At 29.8% G+C, this 20,819-nt stretch overlaps 1 protein-coding gene and 2 long non-coding RNA genes across 5 annotated transcripts; 2 read left to right on the top strand and 1 right to left on the bottom strand.

Annotated features, from left to right (window-relative positions):
* Positions 1-3,350: 3,350 nt before the first annotated feature.
* On the top strand, positions 3,351-6,751 carry LOC112291990 (nudix hydrolase 14, chloroplastic). 3 transcript variants are annotated; one of them, XM_024540039.3, is made up of 10 exons: positions 3,351-3,477; positions 3,582-3,629; positions 4,022-4,266; positions 4,566-4,686; positions 4,907-4,984; positions 5,188-5,280; positions 5,408-5,500; positions 5,660-5,758; positions 5,971-6,027; positions 6,269-6,751. In XM_024540039.3, the coding sequence occupies exons 1-10, from the start codon at positions 3,418-3,420 to the stop codon at positions 6,467-6,469; spliced, it is 1,095 nt and encodes a 364-aa protein (XP_024395807.1). In that variant the 5' UTR covers positions 3,351-3,417; the 3' UTR covers positions 6,470-6,751. The 3 variants fall into 3 exon arrangements, with proteins under 3 accessions (XP_024395807.1, XP_024395808.1, XP_090112474.1); XM_024540040.3 differs by lacking the exon at positions 3,582-3,629; XM_090256348.1 differs by lacking the exon at positions 3,351-3,477 and having other exon boundaries at positions 3,566-3,719; positions 4,087-4,266.
* A 1,084-nt stretch (positions 6,752-7,835) lies between these two features.
* On the top strand, positions 7,836-10,907 carry LOC149987732 (uncharacterized). The gene is made up of 2 exons (XR_016506662.1): positions 7,836-9,313; positions 9,633-10,907. It is a non-coding gene; the product is annotated as an uncharacterized LOC149987732 (long non-coding RNA).
* A 246-nt stretch (positions 10,908-11,153) lies between these two features.
* LOC149987731 (uncharacterized) lies at positions 11,154-12,914 on the bottom strand. The gene is made up of 2 exons (XR_016506661.1): positions 12,173-12,914; positions 11,154-11,791 (listed from the first exon to the last, which is right to left on the bottom strand). It is a non-coding gene; the product is annotated as an uncharacterized LOC149987731 (long non-coding RNA).
* Between the last annotated feature and the right edge of the window lie 7,905 nt (positions 12,915-20,819).

The raw sequence follows: 20,819 nt of genomic DNA, 5'->3' as shown, positions 1-20,819 counted from the left end.
AGAAAACTAGAGACCTTTGAAACTAGACTAGAAACAAGAAAAGAATTGACAAGAATGAAGAAGGCTTCACTCTTGTCTCTATATATACTATCTACTTAGGAGCTATGTGGTGATGTTCTATAGGACCTCCAAAAATGTGTTGACTTTACATAACACGTATCTTAACTTGCAAGGCAAGTTTTCTATGTGGGTGCAACATAGTTAGCTTGTTCTGCAAGCTACCAACATGTATGGCATGTGATTAACTTGTTGACCAAGTTTCTAACCTACTAATCAAGTGTAAACACATGTAAAAACAAAGCAACATCTATGAAGCTTCTAGGAAGCTTTTCTAAAAGATATTATGAAAATTAATCTACTTTTACCTACTTCTACTAATTCATATCATCGAAATAATAATTACAGTAAATATATGTCTGTGATACATTCTTTCTATCTTAGTATCAATCTCAACTTGACCAATCAAGTTGGTTTCTTTAGTTGGTTTAATTCAAAAAAAAAAAACTTTATAAAATAATCTAATAAGATTAAATATTTATATTAATATTAATTTTTTAAAATTAATTTATAATTTAAAAATTATGATATATATAAAATTTTAAGATTAAAAAAAATTAAATAAAATTTCTAACTATCTTGATATTTTTGTACTTCAATATTGATCTTTATATATCAGCTTTTGATCTAAGTTGGACTATTATCAAGTATTTAAGTATCCCTAAATTATTTAATTAATCAATGATTCAAAAAAATTAGGTCATTCCAAAAAGGTTGAAATATATTAGCTAAGATCTTAACATGGTTTATTCAAGCAGGTCTTAAATTATAACTTAATCTAATAAGTAGAACAAGCTATTAGTGCTACTACCTTGATGTAAAGTTGAATAGGCTTGATGAAATACCTTAATGTAAAGTTGAATAGGCTTGACAATGTGTTTATTTTTTGACCTAATTTTGATGTCAAATTACCAAGTTGTGTTCTTTGTTCTTTAATTTAGCAATAAAAGAAGTATATATATAAATATATATATATATATATATATACATATATATATATACATGCATTATTTGAATTAGCCTCTATTATTTGTTATTTATTTTTTAAATCTCTAATTAAATTATAGTTATCTTATCAAACTTCTTTAGTAAGTCAATATCTTCTTTTAACTTGTCTCAATTGATTTTTTTTTTTTTAAATAGTTCTTCATCTTTACTAATTTTATTTTATATTTTTTTGATATTATTCTTTAATATCGGGTATTTCTTCACTATAATCTTAAATATGTTTTTAACACTCTTTGAACAAGTGTTCTATTCTTTGATTTATTTTTTACATAAAAAATATTTTTAAAAATAATTTGATTTTTTTAATATTGCAACTTGAGGATTTCGTGGCTTTATATAATTTCCAATTCTAATGCTTTCTAATTCTCAATAATTTATATATGACTTGATGTGATACTTTGCATTCTATTTATATATTTTTTTAAACTTGTATATCTATTATTTATTATTATAATACTATTTAAATTATTTCTTTTCTAATAATGATGGGATTTTTTGGTCTATACAACATAACATTCTAATTGTAGTGCAATTTTTTATGTTTTCTTTTTCTTTTTCTTTTTTAATACTAATAATTCTTTTAAAAAAATTTAATCAACTATATTCAAATAGGTAGAAATATTATTATAAAATAGATTTCAAATCTATATATTTTATCTATTCATCTTTTTAAAAATTGTGCTACAAAAATAAATTGTTGTTATGCAACAAATCCAAATTTATTATGTATGTTTTGTTGCTGGTGATCTAATTTCTCTTGAACAATTGATAATAACAAAAAACTTGTTTGTTTTAAATGTTTAATTAAATGCTTGCAATTGGCTCAAGTATCTAATCTATTGTTGCTATGACACATTATTTTCTTATATTAGTTGTAAGTGTTGTTATTTCTAATTTTTCAACTTATTTGTTTTTTTTTTTTGTTTTTGTTTTTTTTTTCCCTCTTCTATCATTTTCAAATTTTTTAACATCAAGTTCCTTGTTTTTGTACTTATGTTACATCTTAATTTCTTTGCACATGTTTAATTAAATTATGCAAAGAAATATGTGCTTAAGAATCTTTGTAATAAATAGCTAAGTACAATCATATTTTTTTAATAGTTTTTTTATAATACTTAGAAAATTTAATCTTTGATGTTAATTTTTACTATCAATGGTTTATTTTATTTTTCTAGATGAATTTTGTTAAAACAATACCTACACATAAGTTGTAGAAAAGTCACATATTAAAATAAAAATCCAACTAATCTATTTGTTATTAATATATACTTTAATAGTTTATTAATATAGAATTTTGATTTTAATAAATCATTTTATAGATATAAAATAAAATAAAATAAAAATTTATAATATCTCATCAAAAAAATTATCTAAAAAGTCTAAAATCTTTTTTAGGTTATATTTATCAAATCATTATCTAAAATATTTTATTTGTTATTTTTATTTTTATTTTTTTTTATAATAAATAAAAATAGTCTTTTTTTACTTTAAAATATATTTTATTACATAATAATTATAAATTTCATTGCTATTATAATTATTATATTGTATAAATTTTATATTTAATATTGATGAAACTTTTTAAAGAAAATTTCTTGTGTTTTTTTTAAGAGAACACATTGAATGTTGTTTTTTTTAATTAAGTGCTCAAGGTTCTATAAACAATGTACTTCTTATAACTTTTGCACCTAATAATATTGCATCTAATGTTGTTAATTAATTCAATTGGAAAACCAAGTCTACTAAGCAAAGTATTATATTAAATGTTCTCAACAACAATATTAATAACAATCACTATGTTAAGACTCTAATTTCAAGTACAATCAACAAGTCTTATTTTTTTTCAAAGAGATGTTGTTGGATTTCTAATCCATTAAATAAAACTCAACATAAAATTCAAAACAAAGCAAGATATGGGTAGCTTCACAGCCAAGCTCACCTGCTTCGGATTAGGTTGCAGCGCGCCGTCCAGACACCTTGCAAAACAGCCAAAATTGCAAAAGCGCTCTCTCTCGCTTTAAATCTGCTCTCTGATTGCCTGCTTATATCTTTTGCCTACAGTTATGTCTATAGATATATGAGGGTTTAAACTCAAAAGGTCGTTTGGATTAGCAACTTCAAGCTGTGGTTAGTAATGCATCGGAAGTGTTCTCGACTGCAAGCTCCTTATAATCCCTCTGTTTTCTGTTAGGATGTTGTAGATGAAAAATTGCAATGCGATGCTAATGTGGGTTCCTTGCGAATTATATAGTTCTTGTGAGTTTCATGCACGACATTTCAGTCCTCCACTGCGATCAACTGTCTCTCGGGCGTTCCTGACCTGGTAGCTCCTGAGAGCTCCAGCTCGGTCTCATGTGGACTCTTGCGACACATCGCTTCATGTCTGCAAGCTGCCTAGCACGTGTTGCGAAGGTGAGCGCATCTAGCGGAGTGCCCACTGTCTCGTTGGTCTATTTATAGTGGTAACCACTATTTAAGAGATTTTACCCTCTTGCCTGAATCGCGAATTGGTGCAGAATACATCAGCAATGCGATCTGCGTCGACACAGTATACCTTGTTACTGGTGTGAATTGTCTCGCATTTCTAATTCGATTCAATCGCAATTCGGTGATGCAGCGATTGCCAATTCGAAAAATTTGAACAGCTTGGTTAGGTGAATGCGATGTCCTTGTCCTGCATAATTAGATATTAGGCTGCTTCTGAATTTTATGCACGCAAGCAAAGGAGCAAGACAACTTGTCATGAACAGTAATTTTAGGGTTTGCGAGGGTTCTAGCGCATGAGGCCTGAAGGGAAACCTTGCCGCATAGTGCAAATAGTCATTCATAAGTATATGCATAGTTGGTTTGAGTTACCGTAAGGGATGCTTGTATACTGGATTGGCAGAAGTATTGTTGATATATTGCTTCAGAAGGACAGTTTTCTCACGGAAACAGAAACGTGATCACGGAGCAGGTGTGTACTGTGGCGATAATTTCTAACAAGGGCTTCGTGACTGCGGCACCCAACAACATTTGCAGGATCGGTCGTGGTCCTCATCAAGCATTTGCTAGTTCGCGGGCGCTAATCACCAGCATGGCTCACAAGGAAGCTTCCAATGTGGAGGACCCCAGTGGATCTGTGGAAAATGAGAAAATTGAAGTTGCGGGGCAACATGTTGAAGTGGTGGGGGTTCCTGGAATATCCTCCACTGATATCAGGTACATTGCAGTCGAATTATTTCCTTCATTTACATGAATAATGTGGTGTGGAAATTTTCTTGTTTGCTTCTCCGATCAGGTGAGGGGTAAGATTAGAGGTTTTGACTAACGACACAAAGCAATAAATCTCTCGACCATGATTTTCATATTCGCTTGTTTAAATCAAATTTATTCAACGATGACCTTGTGAGCAGTTGTAAACCCTCTCTTCACGGGGACATGCACTCAGTATTTGTTCAAGCTGGCTGGTAATGTTGAATACATGCTTAGGTTCGTCAATATGTTGAACTTTTATGCAGCAAAGCGATAAAATCTGGACCATTCCGACAATGGCTGGACTACATGAAAGGAAGTTCTGGTATTTTGACTCTGGGCGGTAGTGGGGGAGGTCGTTGTTCTTTGAGGAAGATCCTTATCCAGGTAGTAGTTGCAAATAAGAATCACCAATTGTTGCCAGACTTATGATTAGGATTTTGAGCATGTGATCGATACAAATAGGGCATTGTAGTCTTAATTAGCCAACCCCATGACTTATGCTAGTTCAGCTGTTTTAGGTCTTCATTTGGTGACCCCTTGTTTACAGTGCCTACACTTTTGTTCTATTAGCTAATTCTAATGGAGCAGAGTTCTTTTTTACCAGAGTATAGACATGTTCGGGCCGCGTGTTGGATTTGTAAAGTTCAAGGCAGACATCATCGATCTTAAAACCGGCGCAAAGGTGTGAATTGCAAGCCCTCGTTTGGGAAAAGGACTTGAACCGTAGGAGTTTGTCAATTTAGCTGATGTCTAGCACTTCAGGTGTGGTGAAATGGTCATTCTTTATAATTTTCATTGCTTTAAGAGGAAGTCAAGCGCAGCTTGCACTTTCTGTTTTACCTCATTCTAGAATTTGTGGTTTACTTTTGATTGTTATAAATGCAGTTACCTGGCATCGTATTTGCGCGAGGCGGCGCTGTAGGGATCCTCATGTTGTTGGAATGCGAAGGAGTTAAGTACGCGGTTCTCACTGAACAGGTGTGTAAGGCTTTTCACTACATTGAGTATCCTCATTCGCTAAAGCGCATTTACCGTCAAACATGATGTTGATTACGTTTTGAAACCCAGGGGGCTAGAGCTTGTGAATTTTGAAATTTCTGTGCAGGCTCGTGTGCCTGTGGGGAGAACTATTATGGAGTTACCTGCTGGTATGCTGGATGACGATGCTGGTGACTTTGTTGGAACTGCTGCTCGTGAGGTACCCAGCTATCATGCTCTGCCTGGAATTTTCCTTCTCTGTAGCCACTGGTTTCAAGCTGGCATTTGTATTTTTATCTTATACCGAATTGAATTTTGTATTTGTAGTCATTTTATTTTTGAATCCTTGCTCATTTCAAGACATTTTGACGTTTGAAAGGTGGAGGAAGAGACTGGAATACACATAAAGGCATCAGACCTGATTGACTTGACTGGTCTATTAGATGAGTCAACAGGTCGAAAAATGTTTCCGTCACCGGTAATTTTCTCGTTTTGAAACTATTGCTCTGGTATCATGTTCTTGTTTCTTTCCTAATTCATGGTCTTTGTTAGTCTATCCGTCGTAGGGTTGTGAATGGTTAGTATGTTAATGCAATCAAAGAACAGAAAATAATCAGATACGTGCTAATAAAATTTTCTGGAAGAGAAAAGTTCTCGGCATACCTATTGATGCAACTTTTTGTGGAGCAGGGTGGCAGTGACGAAGAAATCACGCTCTTCCTTTACAGATGCCACGTGAAGAAAGAGGTGGGGCTTGTACTATGCCCTACAATACGCTACAATTTTCATGATCTGCTGCCTGATTGTATATCATTTCTTTCACATGTTTTGCAGTTGTGATTTGTTTTGGCTGACAATCAATGAGAACAACCTATACATTCTGTTTGTTGTTTACTTGTTGTATTGTGACGTATAATGACGATTGTTCAATTAATGCATTCCATCAGAGATTACTATATATGACAGCCTTTTGTAAACCTGTGCTCAGGTGATTGATTCATTGCAAGGACAAGACACTGGCCTAAGGGATCATGGTGAGTTAATTAGAGTGCACGTAGTACCATACGATACATTGTGGCGCATGTCCCCAGACTCCAAAGTCTTGGCTGCCATAGCCCTTTACGAAACGGCGCTTCGTTTGAATCTCCTCCCAAATTCTCCAAATGCACCTGACCTCTCTCAATTTTGATGCAACTTAATGATGCAATTCTCACCTCCCTAAGTACATCGAGCTGAGTAACGACATGGCCTGCTTGCTCGATTTTTCACTATTGTGCAGTTGTGCTTCAGCGGCGTACTGTCTAACATTTATCATCGTCTAAGATCGAAGTAGCATTTTGGCACCCAAGTTTCAGTTGTGGCCTCTATGCATTTTTTCAAAGATTGTGGTCACAGATGTGTGATGTAGAGTTGCTTTGATGACAAGTATTGCGAGTAATAAAGAATCCTTGCTTATTTATTGCTTATTTCATGATAAGTTGTAAATTGTGAAAGGCTTTCAATTCATTCAAAGTTCGTATCTGAGAAACCTATGTGGCTCAATATTATTAGGGTACAATTCTTGTTTGTTAAAAAAAACATGCATCAATTAAATTGTTAGTGGATAGTTATTTGATTTTCTTTTAGGAGATGCTTGCATAATTTCAAATGGCCTTTGAAGGTTAAGTAGGGGTTTTTTAATTTAGAAGAAAAAGAGTTTGTTTGTGATCAGTTAAAATTTAGAACAAAAAAATTGGTTGAATTTAAATGAAAAAAGCCAATTGAAAAACCATGATAAGAAAAGAGTGTTATTCTCTTTTATAGAATAATATAGTCAATTTATGTTAAGTTTTATTTTAAATGTTGATAACATAAATTTAGATAAATTTGTTGAAAGGTGGTATACTCATGTACAATTAAGAAGGATTTTAAAAGACCACATATATATATATATATATATATATATATACGCATGTCAAATAAAAAGATGTTAAAATAGTTATTGTCAAGTAGACAATAATCAAAGAATCTTAAATTATGATTAGAATATAGAAAAAGGTATCATAAAACTAAAGATGCCTTCAATCATGCATGTTTCGTATAGATGACAGGCTGTGGGTCAAATATTTAAATTGTAATGCACTTCCATAACAACTTTATAAAAAACAAAAATAAAATAAAACTAAAATTTAAACTTTTAAAAAATTTATCATAACACGATATACTTAAAAATCTAATCTATATATGGAAATATTTTTTAATATTTTTTAATCAAATCACATTAAAAAATATTTCTTTATATAGATTAGATTTGAAGTAAATATTATTTACTTAATTTGAGTTTAATTAATACAACATACTTAAATAATATATGTTTTGTAATAAAAAAAATAACATCATATTAAAGATTTAAATGAAATTTAAGAATTCAAACACAATCAACATGTCATAAATTTAATTTTAATTATTTATATTATAAGTAAATTTTATTTTGCTATTAGTATAAAATATTTTTTATTTTTTTATCTAAAATATTTTTTAATAAAATCAATAATACTCACAATGTAGTGTATATATATATATATATATCGAGAGAGAGAGAGAGAGAGAGAGAATGCTTATTTTTTTATTAATTTTTTTGATGTTTTTAATACACAATTAATATAACTCAGGCATCATTTTGTTCATAAAATAAATCAATCTCATAAGTACACTTGTAATTTTATTTATTTATGATCAATTTAAATCGAACACCACTTTAATACAATTGTTAATGCAAGAACACCACTTAAATAGAGAAGTGTTTTTTTAATCCTCTATAAATTTAGTTTTTTTCTTTTTTCTTTTTTTCTTTTTTTCTTCCATATAATATTCTAAAGTGTTTTATTAGATTTTTTTAATGATAAATTATTTTTTAATTAAAATATAAATATTATTTTAAAAATAAATTTACCTCAATAAAAGCTATATACTTTTATAAAGTTCTAAAACTGTATAAAGTTTCAAAAAAAAAAACATACTCAAATTTCAATAGTTTCTCAATTAGACCTCATCAAAACAGAGGTTAAAATCATTCATTAAGTACAAGAAATTTGTATAAATTTATTATTTTTATACTTAAAGTTAATTAATTAATCTTACATTTTTTATTCCTTTAAATTCTAACTTACATTTCTAGTGAATTCCTAAAAATAATTATACCAAAACATAACAATGAAATTCAAAATATTTGCCAACTTTCAGATCTAAATGCTAGAATTTAAAGATTCACAGTTCATTTAATTTTATTATTGTAAAAACACCCTACATCATATTATGTTTGGTTTCATACACTACTTTAAAAGTGCAATTTTATGCACAAATTTAAATTTTATCATAACAATGATAATGCCACCAATTCAAATCAAATTATAGTGTTTTGTTTTGTTGTGGTAAAAACACTTATCATTGCACACAATTATCTTTACAATGACTTCAGTATGACAACGTTTTGCTTTCAAAGAGTGACCTGAATAATAATTCACATAATTTTGCATACTTTGTTGAATTCACTATTTCACAACCATCTCAAACATAGATTTCTTTTAAAGGTTATATCGAAATTATTTCAACTGATAGTAGAGTATGTGAAATTCTTAGCACAATTTAAATACATGACTAGTGGCATGAATTATTAATGCCATGAACTGATCTCATTGACAAATATGGTCCCTTCAGAGATTGGACTAATTCAATGCTTCTGACGTGGCCGTGCATTCCAAGGGATAGAATTTCAGACTATCTCTGCACACATTCCATTCACTTGATGGGGTTTCAATTTAATTGGGGATATTTAAACTTATGTTGGGTTAACAGTATTTACATTGGTTGTGTACAGACTTTGCTTTTATGTGTTCATTCATATATAAAAAACCATATATTCATCAAACGTGTTTGCAAGTTTTGGGTTTAGAAAATCTGTGGAAAATGATTTTCCTCATTATTGTAATTTGGAATTGTCCTGAAGGTTTCGATTTTCCCTGAAGACTGTTTAAATGTGATTAAAAATTTCATGGTGAGTTTTTGAGACAGATGCACTGTAAAAGAGCACTAAAACTATTATAATTACTATTATCATTATTTGTGTTGAATTCCAATTTTTTTTTTCCTTTTTTTAAAATAAAATAAATTATAGCTCCATTTTACCACAAGTTTAACCAAAAAGACGGCTTTTATTTTTTATTTTTTATTTTTAAAAAAAAAGATTTTGAAAGCAATCATTCTTTAATTTCGAGGGAAAAAAAAAAAAAAAAAAAAAAAACTTCAAAGATTATTAATACTACTTCCAAGTTTTGGCAAACTATAAATAAAAATTTGAACGTTTGAATCAACAGGATTGTGTGGAGAAACATTCATTAATGTTGAAAAAGGAGATAACAAATTTATTACAACTTTCTTGGATTGATTTCGAATTTCTCAACACAACCCTAAGAATTTCTTGTGCATTTACAATTTAAATAAATTCAACGAAAAGAAAAAAATAATGAAAATAAATATAAATAAAAATAAAGAATGAAACATTAAAAAAGATTCATGGAAAAGGCATGATCTTCTCCAGTATGATAGAAAAATATTTTTCTCTGCTACTGAAATCTGAACATGTATCAGATGCTAAATTCTTGTGTATCCATAAGTTAGTTTTATTGAAAAAAATTAAAACGTTGTCTTCATGATATATGAAATTATTTTACATTTGCAGATATCTGTGCTGGATCACAAACTTCCACGTTTTTTATTTTTATTTTTTAGTTTTTTCTTGAACAACATACTCTATTAAACTATGTGAATAAATAGGACTTGAATTTAAATTTTTAAAAACAAATAAGACATGAAATAAACGACACAAAATATATTGAAAAAATTTTACTATTAGCACATACGTACACTCTTGTATACAAATTATATTTGAAATAAGGATTCATATAAATACCAACTTGGAAAAATACTGGTGTAACCAAAAGAGACCTTCATAACATCAACACTTGGTTTTTAAAATAAAATATAACATCCATCATCAAATTTGCATCAACAATAATGGTTTTTAAAAAAAATTATAAAAAAATAAAAAAAATAAAAAAATAAAATCTAAGGTCAAAGGAGAAAAAAATATTTTTCTTTTATTATATGTGTGTGTATATATATACATATATATTTACATATGTAGTGTATTATATGAAGGTCAAATAATAATTAAAAAAATTATACAATAGGCCAAGTTTTAGCATACTACATCAGTATCTAACTAAGTTATATATATATATATATATATATACAGATAGAGAGAGAGATGATACCAGTTGACAATGTATTTTAGCTTTACAATTTAAAATATTATATTTTACTTTTTTGGTACGACATTTGGTTTTAATATCAAGTTTAAGATGCTCATATATGCATATATAATATAATAACATATACATGTAATATTTTGGTTGGAATTATTTCACATTCTTTTCAAAAAGACAAAATAATAGAGTGAAGCTTTGATCCTAGTTACCTTTACATGTTCTAAACATCAATTAGACTAAGACTAAATATCTAAATATCTATGACTGAACCAAATATTAAGAACCAAAATGTTTTGGATGATGTAAAACTAAAAAAAGAAATTGGAAATGTAAAAATAAAAAAATCTAGTAAAAATGATATGAATCAGGCAATGACTAAAACCAATCGGTAGAAAGCTCCACTCCTTGACGTAATAATTTTGTTAACATGAAATTGAATGAAAATGAGCTTAATCCAACTATTCAATTAAGTTTTCAAATGAATTTCTGTGACAAATTGCACAATAATAGAGCTTCCCAACACATTTTCCATTCTAAATCAATTAGACTTAAGCTTAAGGCCTGCCAGCTTTGGACTTTGGGGTGTCTGTGAATCAGTACCGTTCCTGTGGAGAGAACCGCAATTCCCTACACCGCAATTCCGACTGACCTGCGTACAAATTCTTCACAACCATCTGAGAACATTGCAAGTATACTCGTGCAACATGCAAGACTCAAATCCATGAACATGTTTGCATGTTCAAAACCTGGAAAATGTTCAGCGTGTCTGGAGCTCTCCGATCGATGGTGTCCACATGGCCCAAAGGTTTTCAGGATAGCTTGAAGTTGGATTCAATCTGATGATCACGAGTTCCACACGTAAGCGTTCCCAGATGGATGATGCAATCACCTTCCGACTGAAGGAGATCGCATTGGCAGCCAAATGGTCATTACAATTTCCATGCAACGAGCACAAGTCGATGCTGCAAGCTGTCGCAAGAACACATAGCCGAGAGAAATTGGATTAATATGATGAGGTTCGATGAGCCTCGTATCAAGCTTCTCTCAACCGGTTATAGACCTCGCCGCTGGGTCATGCAACACCGAAGCTGAAGGGATTAGAGGCTTTAGGTGACTACGTAATCCTCCCCACTCTGTTGCAAGTCATGCGCGATGCATGGATCGTGTATCGAACTACTCTTCAGCGACGCTGTCCACTCCGTTTTCTGGCAACAATACTCGAACAGAATCACGTTACATATCCAGCTAGAGCAGCAATTTTTGTGGTGCAGGTCTGTGCAATAGCACTTTCGTGTTAAATCGACTAGCCATAAAAGAATTTTAGAACAAATAGGTCGAATTTTAACTCAACCCTGACTAAAATCTGTACAATAAAGGAGCTAATTGAAAAGTTCCGCAACCAAAAATCAAAATAGTCTGAAACTATCTCCTATTCGCAGTACAGTTTTTCTTTATTTGTGTCAAAAACCAAACAAACAAAAAACAATCAAAGTACGTGTATTTCATTAAGGCTTCTATTGTCCAACAATTGTGGCATTCGGAATGTAAGTGTGATAATCTGTCGCGATCTTCACCAAATCCCATACTTGCTTGGGGGAAGTCAGCCGGCAATCTTCGCCCAGACCACACCACCACTTCATATGTACAGTAACTGTAGCTGGAGACCTGCAATTGAATTAAAGAGTCACAACGCAAGGAGCTCATCACATTAATGCCATCACACACTGCTCGACGGTGACCAATTCTCGTGTACATTGCTGGAGAGACCAAAGTTAAATCACTCGTGTACTGTTGACGGATGATGAACTCTTGACAAGCAACGAAATCATGACTACATCGCTACAAAAAACCTCATAGGTCGAAGGCTTATCAAGAAAAAATCGGAATAAAATTCGGCGTAATATGTCTAACCTATGCGTCAGTTTGGCAAATCCCTTGGGAGTCTGCTTGCATTGGATTTGGATATCAAAAGAATCGTCAGGACCAATTATCTTGAAGGGTTTGACTCTGTTTGTGTGGGAATGTATTCCGAACCCCCTGGCCTCGATAATAGACCTCGATTTCCTGGTTCTGATGATGGAACCTGTGAAGAAAACCAGATTTGTGCAAAAGCTTGAGAAATGACGAAGGCAAGCTACTGTAGCATCCGGTATATTGGGCACATACTTAGGAGGAAAATTGCAATCTCGCCGTTGGAGGTAGGTTATCAACAAAAGCGATGCTAGTGTGGTTAGATCACCTGAAAATAGAGGTGAAGGAGGATCTGCAATTAGAGTGTGATGTAGGGCATGGTTTTTTCTAGTAAGACAAGACGGCTTAGAGAGAGTATTGATGCAAACCCCACATATTTCACAATGGGAGACGTACATTCTTCAATAGTGGATATTAGGTTTCAACCCTAGTTGCCTAGTTGGAATAAAAATACCAACTTGGGTGACATTGAAGGTTGTCCCAAATAAATTCATAAGCACTATGTTAACCAAGGATTTAATAGACAAATAATTTAAGCTAATAAAAATGTTACTCTATTTTACATAGTTATTATACAAATTGCAATAATTGTATTTGACTAGATAGATGAAGATCACTATGGATGAGATTGAAATGGATGAAGATTAAGATAGATGAAGATTCAATTAAGGCAAAGGTTAGGATTAAAATGGTAGTTAGAATTTGAGGGGGTATTGAGGGCTTTTAGCCCTTTTTCCTTTCAAACTCTAATATATATTGTTTATATTGTTGTTATTATTAGAAAATTATAGGAATGTGTAAGAAATTAGAAGATAGGACTATAAGAGCTGGGAAGGACTTAAGAAGCCATTTGAAGGCTAGTATATACCATTTATATTAATATATGTCAAATATTATAATTTTTGGTATTGAATGAGCTAAACCTTAAATTATTAGATCTTATATTATGTATGCACTTTTAGATTAAACTCATAAGAGGGTTTTGTAGATCAAATAATTATATATATATAGATTTGTGTTAGATGTAAGTAAAAAAGTTAGATTTGATTATACATCTAGGTTTTAAAGGTTTAGGATCATAGATAAATGTTAGCACTATAAATAATGCCTAAGATAATAATTTAATTTGTTGAAGGTTTATTAGGTAGGTGGTTGTTACTACCTTTTACAAAGATATAAAAATCCTTTGTTTTGCATACTATAAGATACATTGCTCAAAGTCTTAAGGCCATATTAGAGTGAGACCAAAACAACATGAATAACATGGATTAAAATATTTTTATTGTAGTAATAATAGAAATTCTGTATAATCTTATAATCAAAGTAATTAACTCAATGATATAAAATATTATATTTATATAAGTAGACTATAAAAACCTCCCTATATGATACTATCATTGCCTCTCTACTTTACATTTCATACAAGAATACTTGTCGCTTCTAAGATAATAATAGTTAGATTCTATGGAAGTATAGTTGTGAGCTATATTATCATTGAACTAATCTATGCCAAAAGTTGAGAAAATATTACAAATATATATATATAGAATAAATCATACCATTGGCTTCTAAAATCTCTCTTCTACTATCTATATAAGGGACAAAGATACCTCTAACAAAGATGCAAACTATAGGCTTTGTTATAAGCTCTAATCAATTAGAAAGAGAAAGAGACCAATACCAAATACTATAAGACTATGTCTATAGAGATAGGATAAATTGTAACAAATTGTAGTAATTGAAATTAAATTAAGAAACATGATTGATTAGAAAAAGATAACAAAGATGAGAATTTTCATCCAATATAAGTAAATTTTTGAATATCAATAAATTTAATGAAGTTTGCAATGAGTTAAATAGTAGATTGAATACTTAAGTATTTAATATAGCACCTAGGCAATTAAAATAATTAGAATAAAGAGAGAAGTTTCAATATACAAACCACAATTTTTTTTCTTGTAATTCAAAGAAAAAGATATATATTAAGACACCTACCAAAAAATCCAATAGATTCAGAACAACCTATAGATAGATTACAAGAGATAAGTGAATTACAAAAATGAGGCCTTTTTAGTTGATTTGACACTTGTTCATGAGTTTAGAAGACTTCATAACATTTCACAAATACATACTCTTAATACATATAAATTAGACATATAATAAATCTGGTCCTAAAAAAATTTATTAGATTACACATAGTGATTATTACTTTTCAAAAGACAATGAACACACCTCCAATTGAGGTACATGGTTTCAACTTACCTTGCTTGTCACAAACATCCATATTTATTCTAATAATTATCTAGATAATATAAGTAGGTAGATGAAAAATTATATAAATTTCATAATATCTTGTAGAAAAGCTTCTTACAAGCTTCATAGACAATACTTTGACTTTATATGTATCTATATGTGATTAATAGGTTGAAAACTTGGCTAATAAGTTGGTCACATATTGCATATATTGATGACATGTGGTATAAGTTGGATATGTGGTGTATATATAAGAAACTTATCTTATAAGTTAGATATGTATTATATCAATTAGACATATATTGGAGGTCTTATAGAACATTGCTATGTAGCTCTTAATTAGAAAATACATATAGAGACAAGAGTGAGGCCTTCTCACTTTTTTTAACTCCTTTCTTGCTTCTAGTCTAGTTTCAAGAGTTTCTAATTTTCTTATCTTTTGGCAATAACTATTCCACTTTCTTCTTATATATATATATATATATATATATATATATTATCATCTTTCTTTAATATACATCTCACTTATTTATTTGTATTATTTAAATTTTTATCTTTCACATCTTAATAAGAATATACTTATAATATTAGAGCTTTATTTTTTCTTGATTAAGAATAGATTACTTGTTTTTTATAAGACATAAATATATTAAAAGAAAAAGATTAATTACTTATAAATTGATAGTATTTTTAGATTTTTATTTTTTTATTTTTAAGTCTTTTTTTTTACTTGTCTTGAGTCATATTAGATGTCATATTTTTTTATTGTATTATCCAAGAAGAATTTATTAAAATAAACAATATAATGGTAGAAATACAAAAACAAATGAAGGAATTGATGCTTGCAATGCATTAATTTAATTTAAGAGCACAAGAAGCAATAAGATTGGCAGGAAGTAAAAATGTAGAGATGATTGAAAATACTTCATCATATATATTAAATTATATTACTTCATTCATAGTTTATCATAGTTTAAGTATTAGAGAACTAAGAGTTGCTTTATACAAGAAATTTGATGGCAAAAGATCAAAGCTTCAAGGATTTATCAATCAAGTACAATTAGTGATTAAACTTCAACATCAAAGCCATCTAACTTTAAGATCACAAGTCAAGTTTATTAGACCACTACTTTCAAGTTTTGCTTTATTATAGTTTTATCTTTTTTTGAATAATATGATCTAATATTAGAAAATTTAGAGATTTTTTTTTATATATTTTTGATCCATGTATGAATAATATGATGTAATTTGTATTACAACCAACAAGTTTATATTTTGTAATAAAAAAATCAATTAGTAATGTTATATACTTCATAATTTTGACAACTTTCAACTAATATCAAGTAGAATGATACTATATTTATCAATGAATTTTTTTATGGATTATAATATAAAGTAAAAAATTTGATGCTTAACTTATTTGATCTTTAGACATTGAATCAAGCAATTGGCCTTGTTATGAAGTGTGATAGTTAGTTTTTTGAATTTTTTTTTAAGAATTGTAAAAGTAGAGCTTAACATTTTTACATTTCAATAGTAATAATTGTGTCTTTTCAATATATACATTTGAAAGTAGAAAATATATAAATTGATGTGGTACATTTTAAACTTCTTATTAAGTAAGAAAAGACTTGTCATTGTCAAAAAGAATTATACTAATAGTATAGAGAATCTAAGAATATTGATTAATATTATCTAAAAAAAAATACAACCATAAAATAAAGAATATGATTGTCAAAGAAGATAATATGTTAGAAAATAAGTTTATCCAATTATAATATGGACTATGCAATTAGAATCTTGTACAATACCTAGTGAAAGTCCTATCCTCTTTTTAAAACCATTTTCTTATTTTATTATAGATATTTGTTTAGAATCTAAAAATCACAAAGCCTTTGTTTTTCTAGATTCAAGCTCAACTTATTTCTTAGATGAAGAGTTTGTTAAAAAAACAAAACATAATAAAAACTAAACAAGTACATATAGAAATCATAGATGGTTGCCTGTTGTCTTTTAGAGATATTATCTATAAAATATTTCATATAGAAATAACAACTAATAGTGATAATTTTTTTTGTGATATTTAATATAATTAGATCTTTAATTAATTTTATTATTTTAATTTTATTAAATCTCTAATAAAAACCTTTAAATAGATTGAATTTCTTATAATCTTGAATTTTCTCAAAGCATAATTAAGAGTTTTATTAATCGAATAAAAGTCATAAGGTTAATATAAAGAAATTTTTATTTCTAGATAGAAGAACTTTCATACATATTACAAAAGAAGATTCTATGTTTTATTTATGCCACACCTATTTTCAATAGTAAAAAGACTCTAAGTAGCATTCTAAGCCAATATTCAAATTATTAAGATATCTTTGAGAAAAAAAATACAAATATTCTTCTATAGCATCACTCCTATGATTGTTCAATTAACCTTCAAGAGAGAACTCAATTGCCATCTAGACCAATCTATAATTTATCAAAAAATGAGTTGGTTGAATTTAAGGAGTACATTGATTAAAACTTGACTAAAAATTTTATACAACATTTAAAATCTTAAGCAAGAATTTCTATCTTGTTTATAGAAAAGAAATACGTGAGTTTTCAATTATACTCTAAAATTTAAATTTTTATTATTTTCCTATTTTATTAAACTTTCATAAAAATTATAATTTAGCATGGATTGAGGCATTTGAGTAGTCGATCTTAGCTTAAAAAGGTGTTTTGAATACAATGGTGAAGTTAAATTTACCAAAAAAAATGCTTTATTGACCACTTACAAGAGCCATCAGCTTTGGTAATGAGATTGGCTCTTGGATGAATGAAGGCCGTAGATCTAGATTAGAGATCTTAAAAATCAAGGGTGGAGATGTAGCCACCCTTCTATGAGTGTCCACTCAATTGTATAAGAGAGTCTTGGTTTTCCAAGCCCTCTTTTTCTCTTCTTTTGGGTGAAGGATGAAGCCATGCCAAAATTTGGCTAAAATCATAATCTTAATTTTATTTAGATTTTATATATCATTGTGAACCTTATGATTGTGTGTGTATGGATTTTGAATTGTGAAGGATGGTTATTAAGTTTTAAAATATGCTTCATTGTGGTAGATAGCTCCCTTGGCCTCCCAAATATCCCAAGGGTTTCAAGGGCCTTGGATTTTCCTCGATGAGTCACTTAGTTTCTTTTGTTTTGATATGCAATTCCAAATGGTTGTAGCTTTTGTTTTTAGCTTTTTGATAAGATAATAATTTCTTGATTTGGAATAAAAAGAATTTTTGGTGAATTTTTGAATGTGAGAGAGTAGACTACCTTTGTAGTTGTTGAGAATGTTTAGAAAGACATAAGAATAATAGTAAGTCATACACACACACAAGAATAGTAGTAAGTCATACATACACAAGAGTAGTAGTAAGTCATACATACACAAGAGTAGTAGTAAGTCATACACACATAAGAGTAGTAGTAAGTCATACACACATAAGAGTAGTAGTAAGTCATACACACAAGAGGGTTTCTAAGGAGAGAGAGCTTCACACAGACAAATCTATTGATCTGGTTGTGTCTCGTATACAAGAAGAAAAAAGAAGAGGATGAACAGTACTTCTCGACTAGATTCTAAATATTGTAGCTATAGTAATTACTGTAGTCTATAGTAAATATTATGGAGAGCACCGGCTACATTTAATGATCTCAACACTCTTCCTTGCTCATCATAATATTTACATAATATAAAATTTATATAGAATTATGATCTATACTTTTCCGTGATCTTGTAAGATCAAGAATTGTTGCCTCATTAAAACCTTATCTAGGAAAATCTTATTTTATTTAAAGACAAAATCATAGATGAAAGAAAAAGAGTACAACATCATTTTCTTTAATTATTTAAAGAGCTCATTAACTTTCTTATTCAAGAAAAGTAAGTTGTCGCATACCAATGCCATAAGTAAGTTGACGATGGTTACTTAATGGGAGAGCTTTGGTGAAGAGATCAGTAAGGTTATTTGTAGATTCAATTTTCTTAATTATAAGTGCTTGATCAAAAATCAAGTCATGAGTATAAATAAAATACTTTGGATCAATATGCTTTGTCCTGTCACTTTTAATGAAACCAACTTGCATCTGTAAAATGCAAGCATTATTATCTTCATGTAAGATAGTTGGAGAATCATCATATGAAAATCCACAGGTTGTTTGAATGAATTTATCAATTGATCGCAACCAAATACATTCTTGAGATGCTTCATGTAAGGCAATAATTTTTGCATGGTTGGATGAAGTTGCAGTTATTGTTTGTTTTACTGATTTCCATGATATTGCAGCTCTATGTCTTAAAAATACATATCCTATTTGAGATTTAGCTATTGCAATATCAAATTTATATCCTGCATTACAATATCCAACCAATTTTGGATCTGCAGATTTTGTGTAATATAATCCTAAGTCTTCAGTACCTTTTAAATAATGTAATAAATGTTTGATGCCATTCCAATGTCGTAGTATTGGATGTGTACTATATCTTGCAAGAACACTAACTGCAAATGTAATATCTGGTCTTGTAGATGTAGCTAAATACAAAAATGCTCCAACTACTGCAAGGTATGGATATTGGTCTCCCAATATTTCCTCCTCCTCCTTGCATGGACGGTATAGATCATGACCATCATGACCACGTCCAACCATTGGTGTGGACAATGAATAAGCATCAATCATATTAAATCTTTACAAAATTCGTCTAATATACGTTAGTTGGTAGAGAAAAATTCTACCATCTGTAAGATGCATAATCAGAAGATTAATACAGAAAGTTATTTTTCCTAGCATTTTTATCTCAAATTTACATATAAGTAGGTTTATAGCTATAACACATGCAGATGTAGTGCCCACTAGGTTATGATCATGAACATATACAGCGATGATCACAAAACTAGTTTTATCTCGTTTGATAAACAAACAAGGAATTAGTGGATCACTTACAAAATTATTTATAATTAAATAATCTCAAAGACGTTGATACCACATTTGTCTAGATTGTTTTAAACCATACAAGGCCTTACATAATTTAATACCATGATATTTTCCTAGAGCGGGTTGATTTGGAGTTCCTGTTTCTAAGTCAGGTGGAACTTTCATATAAATATTTGCATCAAGAGAACCATATAGATATGCGGTAACTACATCCATCAGATACATCTCAAGGGTGGCATGAACTGTCATTCCAATAATATATCAAAATATAATTGAATCCATGACTGAAGAATATATAGATTCATAATCAATGCCAAATCATTGAGTAAATCCTTGAGCAACAAGATGAGCTTTATAGCAGGTTATTTGGCCTTGAGTATCTCGCTTGCATATTAATACCATTTTATATCCCACAGGGCAAGATGTAAGAGTGTCTACAATAAGACCAAAGACTTTTTTCTTATGCAAAGAGGCATACTTCTCTTCAATAGCAATTTTCTATTTTGACCAATCTGAGCGATGCATCGCTTCTTTGATGGTTTGAGGTTCAAGATCGTCTTCCTTGCAAGAAAGGGCTTCTATAATCATATATGCAAATGATTCATCTATCGTAATAGATGGTCTGTCCCAAATATCATCTATAGCATAATACAAAATAGATAATTCTTTACTCAACTTGTTCTTATTCCTTCCAATTCTAAGATTATTTTTCATAGGAATTGAAGGTACATTATGCATGGATATATCATCATGAATTAGTAGTCTTGTAAGATGAGTGGTAATTTCTTGATAACTAATATCAGGATTAGTTAATTTTATAGCTTTCTTCTTACGTGGTTGCTTATCTGGTCCACGAGTTCTTTTAGTTGTTGTTGTTATAACTTAAGGTATTGTAGACAATGGCACTGCAATCTGAGCAGGTGCATTTTGAGCCTCATTAATAGGAACTCTTGTAATTCTAGGTACATCATTGAAGCTATCAGGTGTTTCATCCTCGATCCATTTTAAATGCAAAATCTTAGCAACTTCAGTTTCTG

This window comes from Physcomitrium patens, chromosome 15 (genome assembly GCF_059467195.1).
Source record: "Physcomitrium patens ecotype Gransden chromosome 15, ASM5946719v1, whole genome shotgun sequence".
Lineage (NCBI taxonomy): Eukaryota > Viridiplantae > Streptophyta > Bryopsida > Funariales > Funariaceae > Physcomitrium > Physcomitrium patens.
The sequence above is the reverse complement of the archived record's forward strand: the minus strand, read 5'-3'. Positions and strand labels throughout refer to the sequence as shown.